Source organism: Periplaneta americana, chromosome 8 (assembly GCF_040183065.1).
Source record: "Periplaneta americana isolate PAMFEO1 chromosome 8, P.americana_PAMFEO1_priV1, whole genome shotgun sequence".
Classification (NCBI taxonomy): domain Eukaryota; kingdom Metazoa; phylum Arthropoda; class Insecta; order Blattodea; family Blattidae; genus Periplaneta; species Periplaneta americana.
The window spans coordinates 114,916,108-114,935,858 of record NC_091124.1 but is presented as its reverse complement, the minus strand read 5'-3'; the positions used below and the strand labels follow the sequence as shown (position 1 = coordinate 114,935,858).

Sequence of the window (19,751 nt, the reverse complement as noted above, 5' to 3'; positions counted from 1 at the left end):
ATCACCCTCATCACACTTCGCTCCTATTTTCCATTCCCTAACAGCTCAATAGTCATTTTATATAACTCCTCGACTTTTTACAGAATACTTAACACTCTTATCAATATCACTCTTAGTTGCTGGCCTTGCTTCATCACTTAAACTCGATAATAGACTCATCTCCAACTCATTATGCCTCACTCCATCTTCTATTTCTTCATTTAACAATCCCTCCCTTTTATTTGTTACCTTTTCTCTCTCTTTTTTCTTTAAATAAGTACTTCCTTAACCCTGTATCACTTATATTCTTCACATTTCTCGCACAGCTACTCACATTTCTTACTACCAATGCCTTCTTACTCTTCTCTTCTTCTAGTTCGAGGTTTTCTCTCTGCGTCCTTGGCCTCCTTAATATTTGATGTAGTTTCCTTCTACCTGTACTTCTTGATCTCAGTTATAGCTTTCCTTATGACCATCTGTACTCTTGACCCACATGTTACTACATAGTTGGGGTAAGTCGCCAAATCTGTTTCTCTCACCAGTTATGCATTGAGTACATGTTGTCGTCTGCAATACACTCGACCATGTGCTCTGTTGTTTGAATTGCACTGACATCTTGTTCTTATTCGTCTTGCCAATGTCCTCTGCCATCAACTGGGTTACACTTGTCCCCTATACATTTTTATGTTCATTGTTGCTTCCTGCAATTTGTTGTCACCGCTTACTGTTCCATCTTGGCTGATGACCCCTAATCTTTCGTCCATGTCCACACATCTTGTTTTCGTTTGTCCGTCAATTTTCCTTAATTCTTTAACTACATCCTCACTTCCTTTTGTGTTGGCATATATCCCAAACTCCGTGAGCTTTCAATCATATGTTATGTTGCAATGTTAAAATTTTTAATACATTTAATTTTTTTTTGTTAAAATTTTTAATATATTTAATTTTTTTTATTCCTTTACGTTTATCAGGTAATTCTTGATGAATAATTTTTAAGTTTTCTTGACAAAATTCTAGATTGTAGATTTTCCCGTTCACTTTTAGCACGTCTTTATGCATTCTAGCAAAATATCCTTTATTCCTTGCTGCACTCAAGAATGGGAGCTATAGTCAATAAAACTTATACAAAATGTTTACCAGTTTCATAAATTTACAATCAATCTCTTTTGTGATATTCTCTACTCTCTATAATACTAAACAACTGGCACCTTCCGAGATGTAATGTATCATATTCATAAACTGCATGACTAGTGGTGTTTATCATAGATCTTCATCCTGTGCAAATATTATGTTAAAGTTACTGTCCCCCTTCAGTATGCCCACCAAAATCCTGAAGTCTGTACTTCTCAAGCTGAAGGCTTACACAATGATACCAGAACACACAATGTCCTTACACCAAATCAGTGCTTGACCAAGTGCTTACATTCCACAGACTCAAGTTCAATCATTAGCATTCACTGAGTGAGACTTGTGGTGAACAAGATTCTTGTATTTTATTTCAATATTCTTCATTTAATCATTCATTATCTCATTCCATATCATCGGAAAATATGGTTATAGTGTGAAGTACGAGTTTTGGTATTGCCTTATGGAAATTTCCAGCCAAATTATGTCTTTTCTGTGAAGCACAACCAAGCACTAAATATCACTTTAGAATGTCGTATATGAGTATTCCCAATGCCAATGGCGAGAGTTGCTAGCATATGACAGATGGCCATAGTGTCCAAGGACAACCTGCCGACATTTAGAAATGGTCTGGTATGATTAGATACAGGGCTGGGCAGTATTTGAAATACATGTATTTGAAATACTTGCATGTCAGTATTTTGCCCAGCCCTGATTAGGTAACAGGCTGGGCTATCATTAGGGCTCAAAATCTATCAATGAATGAATAAGTGAAAAAATAAGTAAATAAATAAGTAAAACAAATAAATAAGTAAACAAACAAACAAATACTGGTAAATAAACTGATAAATAAAGTAACACGTTATTAATTTGTAATTGACACAATAAATCATTTTAAATTTAAAAAATTTACTGATTATTTTTAACAGAAAATAGAGTTGTTCAATTACAAATTCCAAACAATAATTTTCCTATTCCTTTATTTATTTACTAATATATTAAAAAAATTGTTGCAATTATAATTATCTGTTGCACATAAAATAACCATTATAGTTCTAACATGTGCATGTGCATATGCTTTATATGGTGGGATTGGGTTTACAGGGATCTGGGAAGATTTCGATTACAGAGATAGGAGGAGCTGTAGACAGAGATGAATAGAGGAGATCCATAGAGGAGGCAAAGGCCAACCATGGCTGTAGTTTGGGTTGCCAAATGTACGGTTTTACCCAGAACAATATGGTTTTTCCATTTTCATTCTACGTAAGGTGGAAGTTTTAAATCATATGTCAAATATTCCATTTTTATATCCATTTGTTGAAGGCTGTGCTGATACCCATGTAACCTACATCACATCCACAGTGGTGACGCCAACATAGGTATTCGTAAAGCCATGAAAGTATGATTGTAATCCACTTGGCTTGTGGACTGAGTAGCGTGAGGTAGCATGCAAGTGCACTGTACTAAGCATAAGTACTGAGCATCTGTTTACCATGTGCGAAGTTTATGAATATTGTGTATGGGCATGTCCACCATCAGTATCATCATCATCATCATCATTCATGAATTAGGCCTCTGTAGACCTGTTTCGGCCCCATCTAGCAGTCTTCTTAAAGGTCTTCCTGGTCGACGATGTCCTCTAGGTTTATACTGCATCATAATTTTTGGGATTCTTGAATTTTCCATTCTTCTTACATGATCTAGCCAATTGAATTTGTATCTGCTGATTTTTTCTTCTACTGACTCTACTTCTAATTGTTCTAAAATTTCTTCATTCCTTTTTCGGTCTAAAAGAGTATATCCTGCTGTCCTCCTCAAAAATTTCATTTCCGTTGCTTTGATTCTGTTCACATCTTTTTTCTTTAATGACCAAATCTCGCTTCCGTATAAAAGGGTGGGTAATGCTAGTGTATTATATATTTTTATTCTTGTAGATTTTTGTACTAATTTAGCTTTTAATGCATTGTTTATTATTCCTAGAATTTGTGTAAATTTGGTAATTTTCTTGTTCACATCTTTTTCATTTTGATAAGATATTTCACAACCCAGATAATTGAAATTTTGCACTTGTTCGAGGCATTGGTTATTGTGTATTATCTTACTTCTGACTGGGTCTTGTCCTAAAAATGCCATTACTTTTGATTTTTGTGCTGAAATTTCCATCCCAAAATCTTTTAATATTTTATTTAATGTATACAATCCTCTTTGTAAATTATCCTCTGAATTGGAAATTATGACTTGATCATCAGCATAGAGTAAGGTATTTAATGTTAGAGCACTGGTTATTTTGATTCCTGATGTGTAGATTTGGTTCCATTTTAAAATAATTTCATTTATATAAATATTAAATAAAGTTGGTAATAGTGGACAACCTTGTCGAACAACATTATTAACAAATTTTCTTTCGGATATACAGTTATTTATTTTGACACTTATTTTGCTGTCTGTGTAGATTTCTATTATATTTTGCAATAGCAAATTTGGAATATTTTTTTCTTGTAATATGTCGAATAAAAGGTCTCTTCGGACTTTATCAAAAGCTTTCACAAAATCAATAAAAGGTATATGGGTTTCTAAATTAAATTCTCTTCTTTTTTCTAACAATAGTTTCATACTAAATAATGGATCTACACATGATCTTCCTTTTCTAAAGCCATTTTGACACTCCAGAAGGAAAGTTTCAGCATGTTTTTTTAATTTTTCATTTAAAATCCTACTAAATATCTTATAACATGTGTTGAGGATACTAATCCCTCTATAGTTTTCAACATTCTGTTTATCTCCTGTTTTATATATGGGAATAATTACACTATTTTTCCATTCTTCCGGTAAAGTGGCAGTCAGATATATTCTGTTTAGAAATCTTAGTAATCTTTCTTGAAATAGATCTCCTGCATATTTATACAATTCTGAATTTAGGTTATCTTCTTTAGGTTATTTACTATTTTTCGTCTTCTTTAATGCTTCTTGTAGTTCTTCTTTGGTAATGCATTGTTCATCTGGGTTTTTTGTGTCCCAGAATTTTGAATCAAAAGTAGGATTGTTCCGTAAGTTTTTGTAAAAGTCTAGGAATGTTTCTATTTTGGGGCAAGGGTTTATCTTGGCGGATTCCTTTATGTCTCTGTTCATGTATTTTAAAATTTTATATGTATTGGGTTTCATTTTATAAATGTCAGTTTCTAAAAAAGATATAAACTCTTTCCATGATTGCCTGTGTCGTTTTCTAATTTCTCTGTTAGCTATCGCCCTTTTATGTTTATAATCTATTTCATCATTAACGGATTTTGTTTGAAGGTATTTTCTATAAGCTATATTTTTATTTTTTATGATCTCCTTAATTTCATCATCCCATGATCTTAATTTTTTCTTTTGTGTGAAAGCCTTATATTTTCCGATGCTCTCAGTGGCTGCCTGTGATATTTGAGTTTTAATATTTTCCCATTCTTTGTGAATGTCTTCATCTTCAGGTATTTCTAACATTTTTTGTTCAAGTCTTTTTTTATAAAGCCAGCGTACACTGTCGTCATGGATTAATCTAATTTTGTAACGCATTAATTCTTTTTTGGGGGAATTTATCTTTGTTAAATGTAGCCATCAGTAGTGTGCACCGTCAGTAGTGTGACACAATTTTTATTATTGTGTGAAATTTAGCAAGTTATTTCTTATTAATCTCATTTACCAAATGTATGTATATACTTTTTGAGCACTTGCAAAGTCATGTACAAAATTTTGTTAACAACAGTCGAACTTAATTAATCCTACCTCAATTTTTTTACACGTCAGTAGTGTGACAATTTTTATACTGGTGTGAAGTAGTAGAAAACAATTTGATATGTTACTGCAAAATTGAAAATGATGGACTAATTACAGTGACTGGTGACACAAATATGAGTCTTTCAATGTATCTTGCATAATGTTTTGTTTAATTAACTATAACTATTTTAATTATAAAAAGTATTTTAGAATATAATGTGCGTCAGTAGTGTGACTTCCAATTGCATTTTATATTTGATGTGCAAGACAAGTGTTCTTACAACCAGGGACACACTCCTCTTTACTTGTGATGAACTGGACGCTTTCTCCCCGCCTCTTACGGACTTCAGGGCGAAGATACTCTTCCAATTCACTGGAGTTCTGCGGAAAATATTTATATTTGATCTTATAGGCTGACACAGCAATAACATGTTGAATTTTTTGCGTCCTCGTAATAGGTAGGGTATTTTCCCAAGCTTTATCCAGTTCTTTGTCATAGAATTTATTTCCTCACTCTTAACATGAAGCACATTTACTTTGAGTGAGCTACAGGCTCGAGCAAATGTTTCAGCATCTCGCACGGTTACCTTTCTGGCTCTAACCAAGTTCCAAACCTTTCGTTTCACTACAGCACCAATACCATCAACGGCACCTTTGCCGTGTGACGTGGCAAAGAATGTCCAAGTCAGATTGGACAGATTGAACTGTTCTTTGAGAAGAGTAATGTTTGAAAAGTTATATTTGCACTTGAGTTGTCCAGCACACCCATCAGAAAATATGTTAACATTCTTCATCGCTTCATTTTTCTTTTGATGGTCACAGACAGGTATTTGTATGAAGTCTAATGGATGCTCCAAATCCTGGCAGGACACCTGAAATCTTCTCATGAAGATTAGAGAAATTCTTATGATAGCAGCATACACACACATTATGTGGCATATCCCTGTATGGTTTCACATGTGGAGGGCGCAAAGAGGCAAACTTGCTACGACCAACTTTCTTGTTTGGATATTTCTGCAAAAAATATTATGGACTTCCCTAATTGGATAGAGAAGATGTCGTCGTGCTGTTGTGATGAATCTTTGTGATGAGACACCCTTCAAACTTGGATCAACACGACTGATCTCATCATTTACATAAAATTCTGTAATGAGATTAGTTACATCATCAGAAAATCTTTCCCTCTTAATAGCTAATACTTTATTTTCTAATGGAACACCATATTTTGTGGCTAATTTTACAACCGTAGCCCTCTGCTTCCTTGGAGATCGACGCATATTTCTATCAACTTTCTTGGATGCCTTTCACATTGCAGATGGTGAAGCCTCACTACTATCCTCGAGTAATTCTTTATTTTATTTTATTATTTTTCCTTTTTCTCTTTTTTTCTGTTTTTCTGTTTTCCACTCTCTTAAACTAGTACGTACACAACACCCATGCCCGAGGCGGGACTCGAACCCACAACCCTTCGGAACAAGCGATAGAGACATGCCGTGCCCCTACCACTTCTTGAGCCATCCGGGCCGTCTATTCAATTTGTCTTTGACTCTTCTGCTTCCTAATCGCAGCCTTAGATTTTCTTATATTCCGTTCCAGGATAGTTTCTGTCGATTTTCTCTTCTCTCTATAACGCTTATCAATGGCAGCTCTATGGCGTTTGTAGTCTTCATCATTCTTATTTTTTTTCTGCATATGTATGCCCTTTGTCTCTCAGCTCCAGTTTTAGTAATTCTAGAACTTTAAAAATAATAAAAAGATGAAGTAAAAATATTTAAATTAATCTACAATAACCTTAGTTGCTTGTATAGTTATGTTAAGTATGGATTCAAACTGAGGTACTTTAGCTTAAATATTGCACACATAATATAATACAATATTTACTACTTGTTATTAAGGCTAGTAGATTCAATAGAGCAATTTTTCAGATGATACAGCACTGAATACACTTCAAACAGCAGCAGCGTCAGTAGTGTGACCAATGTTTGGACAATTATTTAAAAAAAAAACCACGTTGCTAGCGAAACAACTTTTTGCACCACCTATGGACCACTCAATAAACTAGCATTTCTTAAAATTTCCAGTAAATTGCACCAGTAATAATCTTATTACGGAAATTTTTAAAATATTTTGTCAGTAGTGTGACATGAAGACAACCATTTTCAAAATTAAAAATATTGATTTTTCCTTATAGTATACTTACATAAAAGGATTATATTTTTGAAATAGAAGATAGAGTGGATATCTTGGTGCCTAAAAACTATGTGTGCCTCACTTATTAGACTTCTGAACATAACGTGAAATAATGTTAAGAATTGTCATAATGCTAGGTGTTGGACCATGTCATATTTCTTATAATGTAGTGTCCAATACATTCTTAAAATGAAGAAAATTGATATGTAGCCTAAAAGCAGTAATTTCAAGCTTTCATTTGATATATAATACGTAGACGAAAATATATTTTTATTATTTTCATTTTTGGACATTTTCTCATGAACGTTCCCGTATGTATTATGGATAAGTTCTTGAACAAGCAAACAAATAACGATAAAGTGAAAATAGCGAACACACAAAGAAAAAGAGGAGGTTACAGCAATATCAGACCATCTGGGAAAAAGAATTTCCTGAATTTGCCCAGTAACCAATAACGAGTACAAAGTGAAATATGCCATTTGTGTAGGAAAAACAGGGGATGGCTTTTCTATTTCTCATGGTGGAATTACAGATGTCAGACAGCATTTCAATAGTATATTGCATAAGGAAAGGTAGAAACCATCACTGCAAACCATGTTAATGAAGAATGTATTCAATAACTCTCCAGAGTCAGAAAAGGTATGTCATATTACTCATAGTACATATTCTTTGAATTGAAATAGGTTTAAATAAGCAGTTGTAAATGTGTCTAATTTACATGCATTTCAGATCAGTGTATCGGAGCTTGCACTGGCCTAACATGCTGTAAAACACCATCTAAATTATGCTAGCACAGATTTCATCGTGGAACTATTGCCGCAATTTTTTCCAGATTCTTCAACAACAAATAAGTTCACTTGTGGAAAGACAAAGTACGAGGCTTTGGTGAAATATAATTATAATAGGATCCGAAAGTTTGACACATGTTAAATATAATCTACAAGAAAATATATATTTTGGTGTGGGTTTTGATGCATCAAATAAGGGGAACCAAAAATGTTTTCCTATAGCTGTTAGATATTTTGATGAGAAAGCAGGTGTTTGTAACAGAATTCTCGATTTTTATGAAGATCCTGATAAAAGTGCAACTGCAATGGCTGAACAAATTTTATCCCGTAATACAAATCATGGTTTAAAATTATCCCAGGTTTCAAGTTATACCGCAGATAACAACAATGCAAACTACAGGATAAATAGCTCTATATATGTTCATTTGAGGAAACATCATCCTAGTTTAGTAAAATCAAACTCTTTTGCACATATTCTCACAATGCTTGTAAATCTGGCATGAACTCTATGTCTTTTGTTATTGAAATGGTAATAATTAAAATATTCAATTATTTTTCAAATTCAACCAAAAGAGTTAAACACTTAAAAGAGGTCTTTGAGTTTTTTGAAACCGAATACACGGTACTAATTTGTTATGACATGTGCCAACAAGATGGTTTCTATAAAACCTGCTATTGGAAGATTGTTAAAGAATCTTTCAGCTGTAATACCTTACTTTTCTAGTGTAGATGATTGTCCAGTTTTCATTCGAAACACTCATTGGGTTCCTCAGAATCAAACAAGCAACAAATTCTTGTAAAATTATATCTGCATTTTTTATTACATCTTGCTGAAATTTTCCACAAGTCAATTCTAAAGTACAAAAAAATCAGTTGACTGTAAAGTGTACAATGTAATGCAAAGCGTGAAAGTTCAACTAGAAAAGAGCATGAAGAACCAATTTTTTGGTTATAAAGTGATGCACACATTAAATAAGTTATAAAGCCTGCATAAATGAATATGAACATGTATATGAAATTTGCGTCGATTACCTATATAAATGGTTTGATTTCAATAGTGATAATATTTTGTTAATGATGAATGTTCTAACATTAGAGAATACACCCCAGTTTGACAAGAGGAAAAACTAAATGTTGATGAAATGTATTCTTAAGTAACTGAAATTGGAGATTTTTTTTTTTCTGGGGAGGCAGAGATAGCAGAAAGACTAAAAGAAAAGTATCACAAGTATGACAATACCAGAAAGATGGGTTTACCTTGTAGGTTTCATTGGTCCACAAAAATTTAAAATCACTTTAATTGTAATTAAGTTTTTATTAAGCATGTTTCCATCAAATTCATTTACAGAGAGAATATTTTCAATCATGGGTATTAAGTGGAGAAATGAAAGGAATACGAGTTCTGTAGAATTGATCTAAAATGTATATTTTAATTATGATGAAAACTGTTACAAACTTTACAAATTGATTTTGTCACACAAAAAACTGCTAAATATGGTATTGTCAAGTGAGAAATACATGAAAACTTGATGTCGATAAAAGACATTCCTTATTTCATACCTATAAATCTGGCAACATTAGCTTAGTGGCATGGAGCAGGAGGAGGAAGAAGGAGAAGAGGAGGAAGAAGAAGAAGAAGAGGAGGAAGAAGAAGAAGTGTACATAGGCTCTGTACTTTGTGCAGTGTGCAATACATGATTTAAATAAATTATGGTAATACTCATCAAAACTATCCTTTTCTCTTTCTCTTCAGATGTTTTACATTTTCTCTGAGACCTACACAAACCTCCCTCAGGTTGCTTAGTTTTATTCCTGTCCTTACATATCTTAGTGTTTTTATCTCATAGATATGCCTATTTTCCACTAGAAATATTAACAAGCCAGTGTTTATTATATTGGTGAACTCATTTCAGTTTAAAGAGAGAGAGTTCTATGTTGGTATGAATTGGAAGCACCCAAATTACATGTGTGAACACATATGCAGACTGAAGACAGAGCTTAAGCCAGTTGCAAACTGGACATATGAAACAGAAAGGATCACATACTCCACTATACTCAGTTTCTGTCCATCAAGCGATTTCAGAAGTGGACAGCAAAGCTATTAATCCATGCAATGTTCTTCCTAAACTAAAATTAGGTAGTGTAAATATTTCTATGCTTTCACATGCTTCATTACTTCAGCAAAAAGATGGGCTTAATTGCTGGTTACAAACAGGATGTGTGAAACTAGCCTCAATGCATAATGATTGACACACATACAATAATATACATACGCCTAATATTATAATTATTATTTTGAATGACATACTCACTTGGGCGCTGTTTTTCGCCAGTAGCGATCAACACCATTTTTAAAATATAACACTGCCAGCCACCGTACATTTACATCTATGGAATGATTTGAAAAAATATTCTGGAAGGGAAAAAAAATAATATAAAGAGTACATATATTTTAATAGAGTGTATATGTGTGCGTGAGTGTGTTTGTGTGTAAACATAGGCACACTCACTATTTAACAATAGCAATTGTACAATAATATTTTCTACATTACATACCAATAAAATTGAATAAAAACCAGGTTCAGTTTCCCATTCTTTCAGTTTCAGTTCAGCAGGTTTGAGAATTTCGGCATTCTGATTAGCTGCTCTTTGTAATGTTTCTAGTACCATGGACTGTGCTGTTGCAATGTCCATATTGCTCGTCACTCAATATTCCACCAGTTCAAGCATTCATTGAGAGAAGTGTATAACTGTGTCATTCAATTATGATCCATTGAAATTATTTACTGCAGTGTCTGTATAATACCACAATGTGATTTCATTGGTCAATTCTTGTAATATCACATTGCTTTACAAGTATTTTAATAATTTCATATTTTAAAATCTGTAACATAAAATAATATAAAAATTACTTATTTATCAACACATATCAAAAACAATATTTACAAAGAGAAAACAACTATTATATAATCAAAAGTAGTTAAAATAGTTAATAGCAATAGCGCATAGAAAGTGCAACAAATAATGAACAAGTCGAAGAGCTGATACATAGTATGTGCTTCTGAGCATTTATAAACAGCACATGATACTGACAAGTCACATCAGTTATCAAAGGCCTACTCACTCTCAAATCCGAGATTTGCAGGTTAAAACTTACCAACTGACAGTGATACACTTCAACCTTTTGAGACACAGAACTCTTAATTAACAAATTTGAGGTGGATATTGGTCAAATGAAATAAAATACATAAATCTGCATAGACCTACAAATTAAAATTAGGAGGTGGCTTTATTTGAAGCCACTGTGGCACAACTTCACGATATTAATACAATTCATACTTTTACCTAAAAACAATACCAGAACTACTGTGGTAAAGAATGATTCAAATGAAGCCACTATGTCTCAAAGGGTTAACGGTAATAGAAATGTATAATATGTTTTCCTCGTTGGACTCCCATTATCACTGATTTATGGCACGTGAAAGAACCCCTTTACTGAGTGAGAAGGGCTATAAACAAAACTTACCACTAAAAATCTAATTGATAGTCACCATTCGCACTCATCTTCCTATCACTAAAAGTAATTAATTATGCATTACAAGCATCCTAACCTCAGAATGGAAATTAATTCTGCACACGATCAAGAGTCCAGGGAAGTTTTAGTTGAATATATTTGAGGCAAATGAAATGAAGTAAAAAATATAGCCTACTCTTACAGAGAATGTTGTTGGATACTGCTTAGCTTGCAGGACTATGTCTTACAACACTGAAGACACACTTCCTACTTTAATTTCTCCAAGGCTATTGCTATATTTCACTTAACAATCGGACATGATTGTCTCACCTCTCATCTACACCAAATTAATATCTACCAGCATCCACAGTGCACCCTCTGTAGAAATCAGAACTCCATCATGAATAAAGAACATTTGCTACAATGCCCAGCAATAAAGAAAATAGATGCTGATTTACCATCGCAGTTCACTAAATACTATTGGGATGCCTGCAGGAGAATGGAAGAAATCCAAGATCCTTAGCATTGATCAACAACAACAACAACACTTTAATTTCACCTAGTGTCTTAAAATAAAATTCTTTTACAGTGAGAGGAATTTTTATGCATTTTGCTTAATTTGTCTGAATTACCTTTCTGATACACATCATCTAATTAGGGTCAAATGTTCCAGGAATAAATTAACTGGTACCTCGACGATTTTTAAAAATGTTTATTTTTTAGTAATGATGACCCCTATCTGTAAGTTGACAGAAATTAATATTAGTTTATTATTTATCTTCGTATATACTGTAAATGGAAGTCATTTTTATATTACATCACTCCACATTTTTTACTTTTGCAGACAATTGCAGTAAATGCAATAGTTCAGTTCACAAAAATGACAGAAAGGTGGGAGAAGCAATTTCCAGCACATTACAAGCTACATTTTATGTCCTGTACCTTTTTACCCTATCTCTCTTTCTAATAATTGAAAATTAAGGCCGAAGTTGATTATCGTATTTAAAAAAATTACAGTTTTAATTTTTTGCAGTAGGAAGGAAAGAAATACCTGGCTCTCATTTGTTAGAGGACACTTATACACTCAAAATTTTAGCAAGAAATAGAGTTCTCTTACTCGTCCCCTTTTTAATTAAAGCAGTTCAAAAATGCTCGCTTTTCAGTATTTTCTCTTAATTTGAGCCTTAATATGTGGGGGACCAAATAAAAAATTTGAAATTTTTAATACAAAGAGTAGGCCTACTCTATGAGAGATACCTGTAAAAACAAGTTGAGAGTTTGATATTCCGTGGGGACCAAAGTTACAACAGAGAAAAATGAGTAGTTACACTTGTAGTTATACTTGTGCAGTTTTATTACGCTGTGTTTTGAAATGGTTACATATTAACTACGTGAGCATGTATACATTTTGAAAATATACATATTGAAACTGAAATTGGAGTGGCAGAATAAGGGAAAACTTTAGACATAAATTTCCTAGCCACCCAGTTTGTATAGAAAAACATTGCTAAATTTAGTGAACAGGTTTAATGAAACAGATTTTGTGTATGTGATGTGAATTAAGTATCACACAAGACAGGTAACATTTCCGTCAGCTACTGAATAGAGAGAGAGACCCAAATGTTACTAATAGACCTATAATAAAATAATATTGTACTTAAACTTTAATCCAACAAAGTGCCATGAGTTCGTGGCTGCAAGTGGAGGTGGTAGCAGGAGGAATGTACTGCTGGTCACCAACAGAAACACCGGGAATGTTAGCTGGGACTCATTGTATTATCATATGTGTCATATAACAGTTGCACCACACTATATAGTATCATGGCGGATTGTAGAATGTGACGCTTGTGTCGGTTCATGAGTTCGCTTATTTTTTCGGAAGTGTTTGTAAGTTGTGTACACTAATTGTGTGCCATATCAGTGTATTTAGCACTTAGTTCCTGCTTGCCTGAAAATGAGAAGGAGAAACCAAAAGCAAGAGGTTCCAGCTGCTGACGACAATCTTAGACGCAGTGTACAGGAAGCATGGAGGGATCCCACCATGTTGAGTGAACTTGCCAACCTAATAAAGAACTCTGTGCGGGACACGATAGTGTCGGAGTTAAAGGCCGTACTCGACAGAAATAGTGCTATTATTGAGAAATTGGAAGTGGCCTTAAAAGAAAAGGACGAGAAAATTTCCATTCTTGAAGCGAAGTTCGAAGAAAAGAACGACTGCTTGGAGCAGTATCAACGTCGTCATTGTCTGCGTATCGTCGGGGTGCCAGAGTCTGAAGGTGAGGATACTGACGCGATAGCAGTTGATGTCGCAGCCCAAATCGGTATGGAATTGGAGTTGCACGACATCGACATGAGCCATCGTGTGGGGAGGAGAGGAGAACGTCCACGACCGGTGATCGTCAAGTTAGTGAGTTATAGGAAAAGAAGATAAGTCTTCCTGAATAAGAAAAAACTTAAAAGTAAACAAATTACGATTAGAGAAGACTTGACTCAAGCTAGGCACAAACTGTTAAGACAATGTATTGACAAGTATGACGTTACTAGTGTCTGGACAATTGATGGTAACATCTTTGTAAAAACTGGAGAGGTCAAGAGGCAGATTTTTCGTGCATCTGATATTCACTAGTTTTGTTATGCGACTCGCTTCCACTCAAATTATTTCCGATTTTATTTACTGTATTTCCTTTGATTTAGTGTTATAATTGATTTAGTGTTATTCTAATTGATTTACTGTTATTCTTATATTAACTACAATTTTTCTGCACCCTTAACATCTGTTTATTAGTAAATAAGTAATTTAGTGTTATTTTTGTATTAACTGCAAACCTTAACAAACTATTTCAAATAATTTTAGTATTCAATAGTACAGGAACATTAGTAAGTTGGCAACATTGACGCTTTAGAGTCAGAACTATTGTCTGCAGCCCCTCTGCGACGCGCTCAGCAACCACTCTCTCTTCCAGTCTATCCACTGACAGAGTAACAGTCCTTTCTACCTGCGACTTGTTAAAATCTTGTTTCAGCACACATCCAGAGACATTTAAAATAGCCCATATCAACATACAGAGCCTTTTATTCATTCATTCATTCATTCATTCATTTATTTATTTATTTATTTATTCATTTGTTGTTGAACATAAAAGGCAAAGCCCAATTACAATGTTCACGACTAACTAATTTATAAAATATAAACAAGAAAAAGGAAACATACGCTTATTAAAAACTGAAACAAAATAGAAATAAGAGAAAGAAAAAAAGAGAAATTGAAATAAGGTGTGAAAGTAGCTTCAAATTAACTAACAACAATATTCTGTAAAATATGATAAATAATTCTGTATCTAGAGAAATTCATATTGAAAATATCAACATTAGGATGAGGATGTAATTTATTGTATAACTGTAACATTTGGAAAACTGGGGAATTTTTGTGGGATTTTTTGTCACATTTCAACGAATTCCTTACTATTTTCGCACCGTTAGATCTGCATGGTATACTAATTTCAGAATCCTGGTTAAAATCTTCTCACTCTTCCTCTACCATTAATATTCTCAACTACTCACTTGTTAGAAATGACCGCATCAACAAGAGGGGTGGTGGCGTAGCTATGTATGTAAGATCAGACATCACATATAAAATTATTCATAAGTCTTCAAATGAAGAAAGTGAACGGCCAGAATTTCTATTTGTAGAGGTGAAAATAAAATATCAAAAATGCCTCCTTGGGGTGGTTTACAAACTGCCAAAGGTAAATCATTTGTGTGATATTGAAGCGACACTACTGAATCTGGTTCCCAATTATCCGCATGCTGTGGTACTTGGCGACTTTAACATAAATTTACTTTCAGCTAACAGCAACACAACAATACAACTACAGAACATGTTCCAGTCCTGCAATATGACAATTCTCCCTTTCGAACCTACACATCACACTCCTTATTCAGAGACGTTACTAGACATTATCGCGACAAACAAACTTCATGACGTAATAACAAATGGACAAGTGCCTGCTCCTGGAATCTCAAAACATATTATCTACGCTGAATTTTCTTCACGATGCCATAGACATAAACCTCATATTGTAACATATCGCGACCTCAATCACATTAACCATGACGAACTAATTAATGACGCAACTAAACTACCGTGGCAGACTACCTGGACGCTGAGAAGTGTAGACGAAAAAGTTGAGACATTTAATAATTTAGTCATCCAGCTATATGACAAACACTGAAAACTAGACGAACCACTACTCGAAGACCTGCTCTTTGGATGTGCGAATCGTTGCATATACTCATGGCGGAAAGAGATGCTCCATATCGAAAGTACCGAAGAACAAAATGTATTTCTGATTACGATAATGATAGACACCTACACAAACGGACAAACCAGTCAATCAGAAATGCAAGACTTCGTCATGCTCGCTCACTCACTCATCCAACCTTCTGTTAGTATGAAGGAGCTATGGAAAAATATCAACTCCATGGGATTAAGAGAACAGAAGCAGCAGGTATAGACCATTGACATATCACTCACTGATCTGAATGAACCCCACCTCCCAAACCTCTACAAAAGGACCAAACAAAGGAAGACATCCTGTCTAATGCTTCGACTACAATAGACACGTTATTTCACTTTACATACATTACTGAAATTGACGTCAGAAAATCTCTAAGACGACTGAAATCTAACGCACAAGGCACAGACAGTGTGAGCATATCACTGTTAAATAAAATAATTGACGTGATCGTGCCAACAGTGACCCATATATTTAATGCATCTCTCATAACTAATACCTTTCCTAAAATTTGGAAAATGGCACTAGTAACACCTATACCCAAGAGGAAAACTCCGATCTCTACAAATGACTACAGGCCTATAAATATTCTCCCCGCTCTCTCCAAAGCACTGGAACACATCGTACATCGACAACTGACAGACCACTTAAACATGTACAAACTTATCAACGAACACCAATCTGGTTTCAGAACAGGACACAGTACAACAACTGCCCTACTCAAAGTGACTGAAGACATGCGAGAAGCAATGGACAGAAGAGATGTGACCATATTAACTCTACTTCACTTCAGTAAAGCATTCGACTCAGTTGATCTTTTTTTAGTTGGTTATTTAACGACGCTGTATCAACTACTAGGTTATTTAGCGTCGATGAGATTGGTGATAGCGAGATGATCTCAGTTGATCTTGACCTACTACTTGCAAGACTAAGAATGTTATACTTATCTGACAACTGCATTAATTGGATGGACTCTTATCTTCGTGATCGTCAACAATGTGTGTCTGTACAAAATCGGTTTTCCCCTTGGCGATACACGAAAGCAGGAGTACCTCAAGATACCGTGCTTGGACCACTGCTTTTCTCCATTTATATTAATGACGTGACTACAAACTTGCATTACTGCAAGTATCACTTTTACGCAGACGACTTACAACTCTATATACACTCCCGACCAGACGAAATTGATGTAACTATTGGAAAACTTAATCAGGACTTGAATCAAGTTTCTTCATGGGCAAATAAGTTCGGACTTAAGTTAAATGCTAGTAAGTCACAAGCTATAATAATTGGACATAAGAGACTACTGAACATAATGAACAACAGACATATCCCAATTATTATAGTAAATAATGCCACTATTCCCTACCGTTCCATCGTCAGAAACCTCGTCATTTTCTTGGACGAAAATTTAAATTGGGAATGCCAAATGAAGGAAATATCCAAGAGAGTGTGTTATAACATGCATTCTCTTAACCCATTCAGAAACTTCCTCCCGCTAGAATTAAAACAGACTTTAGTGCAAACCCTCATACTATCACTGTTTGGCTATTGCGACGTAATACTTACAGACTTGACAAATGAACTTTCGAACAAGCTGCAGTGTGTGCACAATATGTGTGTCAGATTCATCAGCAATGCTCACAAATTTGACCATATTACATCATCGTTCAAATCTTTATCCTGGCTGCAACTTAAAAACCGTAGAACACTTCATTCGCTGTCTCTTCTGTTTCGAGTTCTCCACACTTCTACTCCAAATTACCTTCGTTCCCGGTTTAACTACTTATCCTCCAATCATAATCTAAACACCAGGTCACAGGAGAACCAAATCCTAGCAATTCCTGCCCATAGAACATCCCACTATTCATCCTCTTTTACTGTATCAGTCCCCACTGTATCAGTCACCCGTGAATGGAATTCTCTACCTCAGAAGGTTAGAAGCTGCCAGACAATAACCACTTTAAAGAAATGGCTAAACAATTTCTTATGGGCGCAGTCAAATTGAAGTTATAATATTGTGATTGAGTTTAATAATTTAATTTAATTTAGGTATGACTATTATTATTATTATTATTATTATTATTATTATTATTATTACATAATTATTTTATTGGTGTTCTGAAGATAAAAAGAATTGTCATTGTATTATATTAATTATGTATTATATTGTATTGTATCGTATCGTATTATATTAATTACGTTATATTCATAGCAATGTAGTAATTTTCTATCATACTGGTTGAGTGGAAGAGAAGGCCAAATGGCCTTAACTCTGACAGTTAAAATAAACCATATTTACTTACTTACTATCTTTTAAGGAACCCGGACTTTCATTGCCGCCCTTACATAAGCCCGCCCTTCATCCCTATCCTCAGCAAGATTAATCCAGTCTCTATCATCATATCCCACCTCCTTCAAATTCATTTTAATATTATCTTCCCATCTACGTCTCGGCCTCCCTAAAGGTCTTTTTCCCTCCGGCCTCCCAACTAACACTCTATATGCATTTCTGGATTCGCCCATATATACTACATGCCCTGCCCATCTCAAACGTCTGGATTTAATGTTCCTAATTATATCAGGTGAAGAATACACTACCACTTAATGTAAAGATCAGTCATGTCGTCGTCCTCATGGATTTCAAGACGTTCTTCCATTTTTTTATTTTTCCTGCTCTCCATAACGGCCACACGACCGACCTGTTTGTAGCATCTTCAAATCTATCTTGAAAACTGTATCTGCAATGACAGAAGAGTTTTGCTGTTTTCTTGGTTCACACACGCCTCTTTCAACACAGTGATTCTACACACATCGTGGAGGCTTTTTGCTATATTCTATTCTCTGTTTTTAAGTGACATTACAGTTGTAACTTTGGTTTTTAACGTCATATACCAAGTGTTCACTTTTTATAACATGTTCCATTCGACCTACACGACCTGATGATGCCAATCAAAATTGGCGAAAACGTTTGTTTTTAAATCTGTGTAAATGTTATTATAACATGTTTTATTGTGTTTTATGTTAAATATTGACTGAATAGAACTCATTTTTCAATTACATTGAACTTAACGGAACCAATATGCCTTTGAGAAAAAAAAATATGATAACAGCTAACATTTTCTCTTCTACTGAAAACATGCTATTCCAATACTACCCATTGTTTCTCCAAAATATGTTTTTTTTCCTCTTAGAACCTTATGAGTCTATAATTATTCCATAGACATTCCATGGTATTTGATGGTGTGGCATTATGAAAAAAAAAAAAAAAAAAAAAAAAAAACAGAATACTAGATGGACAACAAGCACAACCAGATCACTAACAAGAGACACCTACTTCCCAACAATCCACGACAGACTCAAAAGCCATCACTTCAAACCAACTTTCATAACAACGCAGTTTCTTTCTGGACATGGGAAATTTGGAACTTACTTCAACAGATTCAACATTCTAGCAGACATCGACTCTATATGCTCCTGCCGCGAAGACCTTCACAGTGTGAAACACCTTCTGTTTGACTGTCCAATTATTGAAATAAAGAGATTTCAACTAAAGCCACATCTTCTGGACTGCAACACTGAATACAGACTCCACTATGTTTAGTGATCAAAAAACCCTGTCGGTACCGAGAATTCATAGATTTGTTAAACTTTATCTTTAAAAGACTGTAGAGAAATATTTCACCATTATCTGTGTACATAAATGAGTAGTATAGAGAAGTAGTATAACGTATAACAAAACTACAGCCCTAGCATACTGCTTGGTGAATTAGGGTTCTTTTCCACGAATATTTAAGAATAATAATAATAATAATAATAATAATAATAATAATAATAATCATCATCATCATCATCATGATCATCATAATAATATGAAAAAAAAAGAAGAGAACTTTCGCAATTAAATTTTATGTACAGAGGCTGACTGCATAAACCACGATCTCAAATTAGCAAACTACATATCTAATTCTGAAGGTCATTCTACAGTTTCATTTCCAAAGATCAAATGTCTAGCTCAAACACTGTAGAACATACAGAACATTTTGTGTGTTGACATGTAAGAATTTTCAATCCTACATCTGTAACTTCCAATAGTCACTAGTCTGC

General features: G+C 34.2%; 1 protein-coding gene across 3 annotated transcripts in view; it reads right to left on the bottom strand.

Annotated features, from left to right (window-relative positions):
* Impbeta11 (importin beta11) overlaps positions 1 to 19,751 on the bottom strand; it is a 212,103-nt gene that overhangs the window by 161,147 nt on the left and 31,205 nt on the right. For 2 of the 3 annotated variants that reach the window (XM_069833448.1, XM_069833447.1), the window contains exons 1-2: positions 10,392 to 10,674; positions 10,148 to 10,248 (exon numbers count right to left, since the gene is read on the bottom strand). In XM_069833448.1, coding sequence (XP_069689549.1) covers positions 10,148 to 10,248; positions 10,392 to 10,529 — 239 coding nt within the window. In that variant the 5' untranslated portion in view covers positions 10,530 to 10,674. Of the gene's footprint in view, positions 1 to 10,147; positions 10,249 to 10,391; positions 10,720 to 19,751 lie in introns of those variants that run through there. The other variant, XM_069833446.1, reaches the window with a different exon arrangement.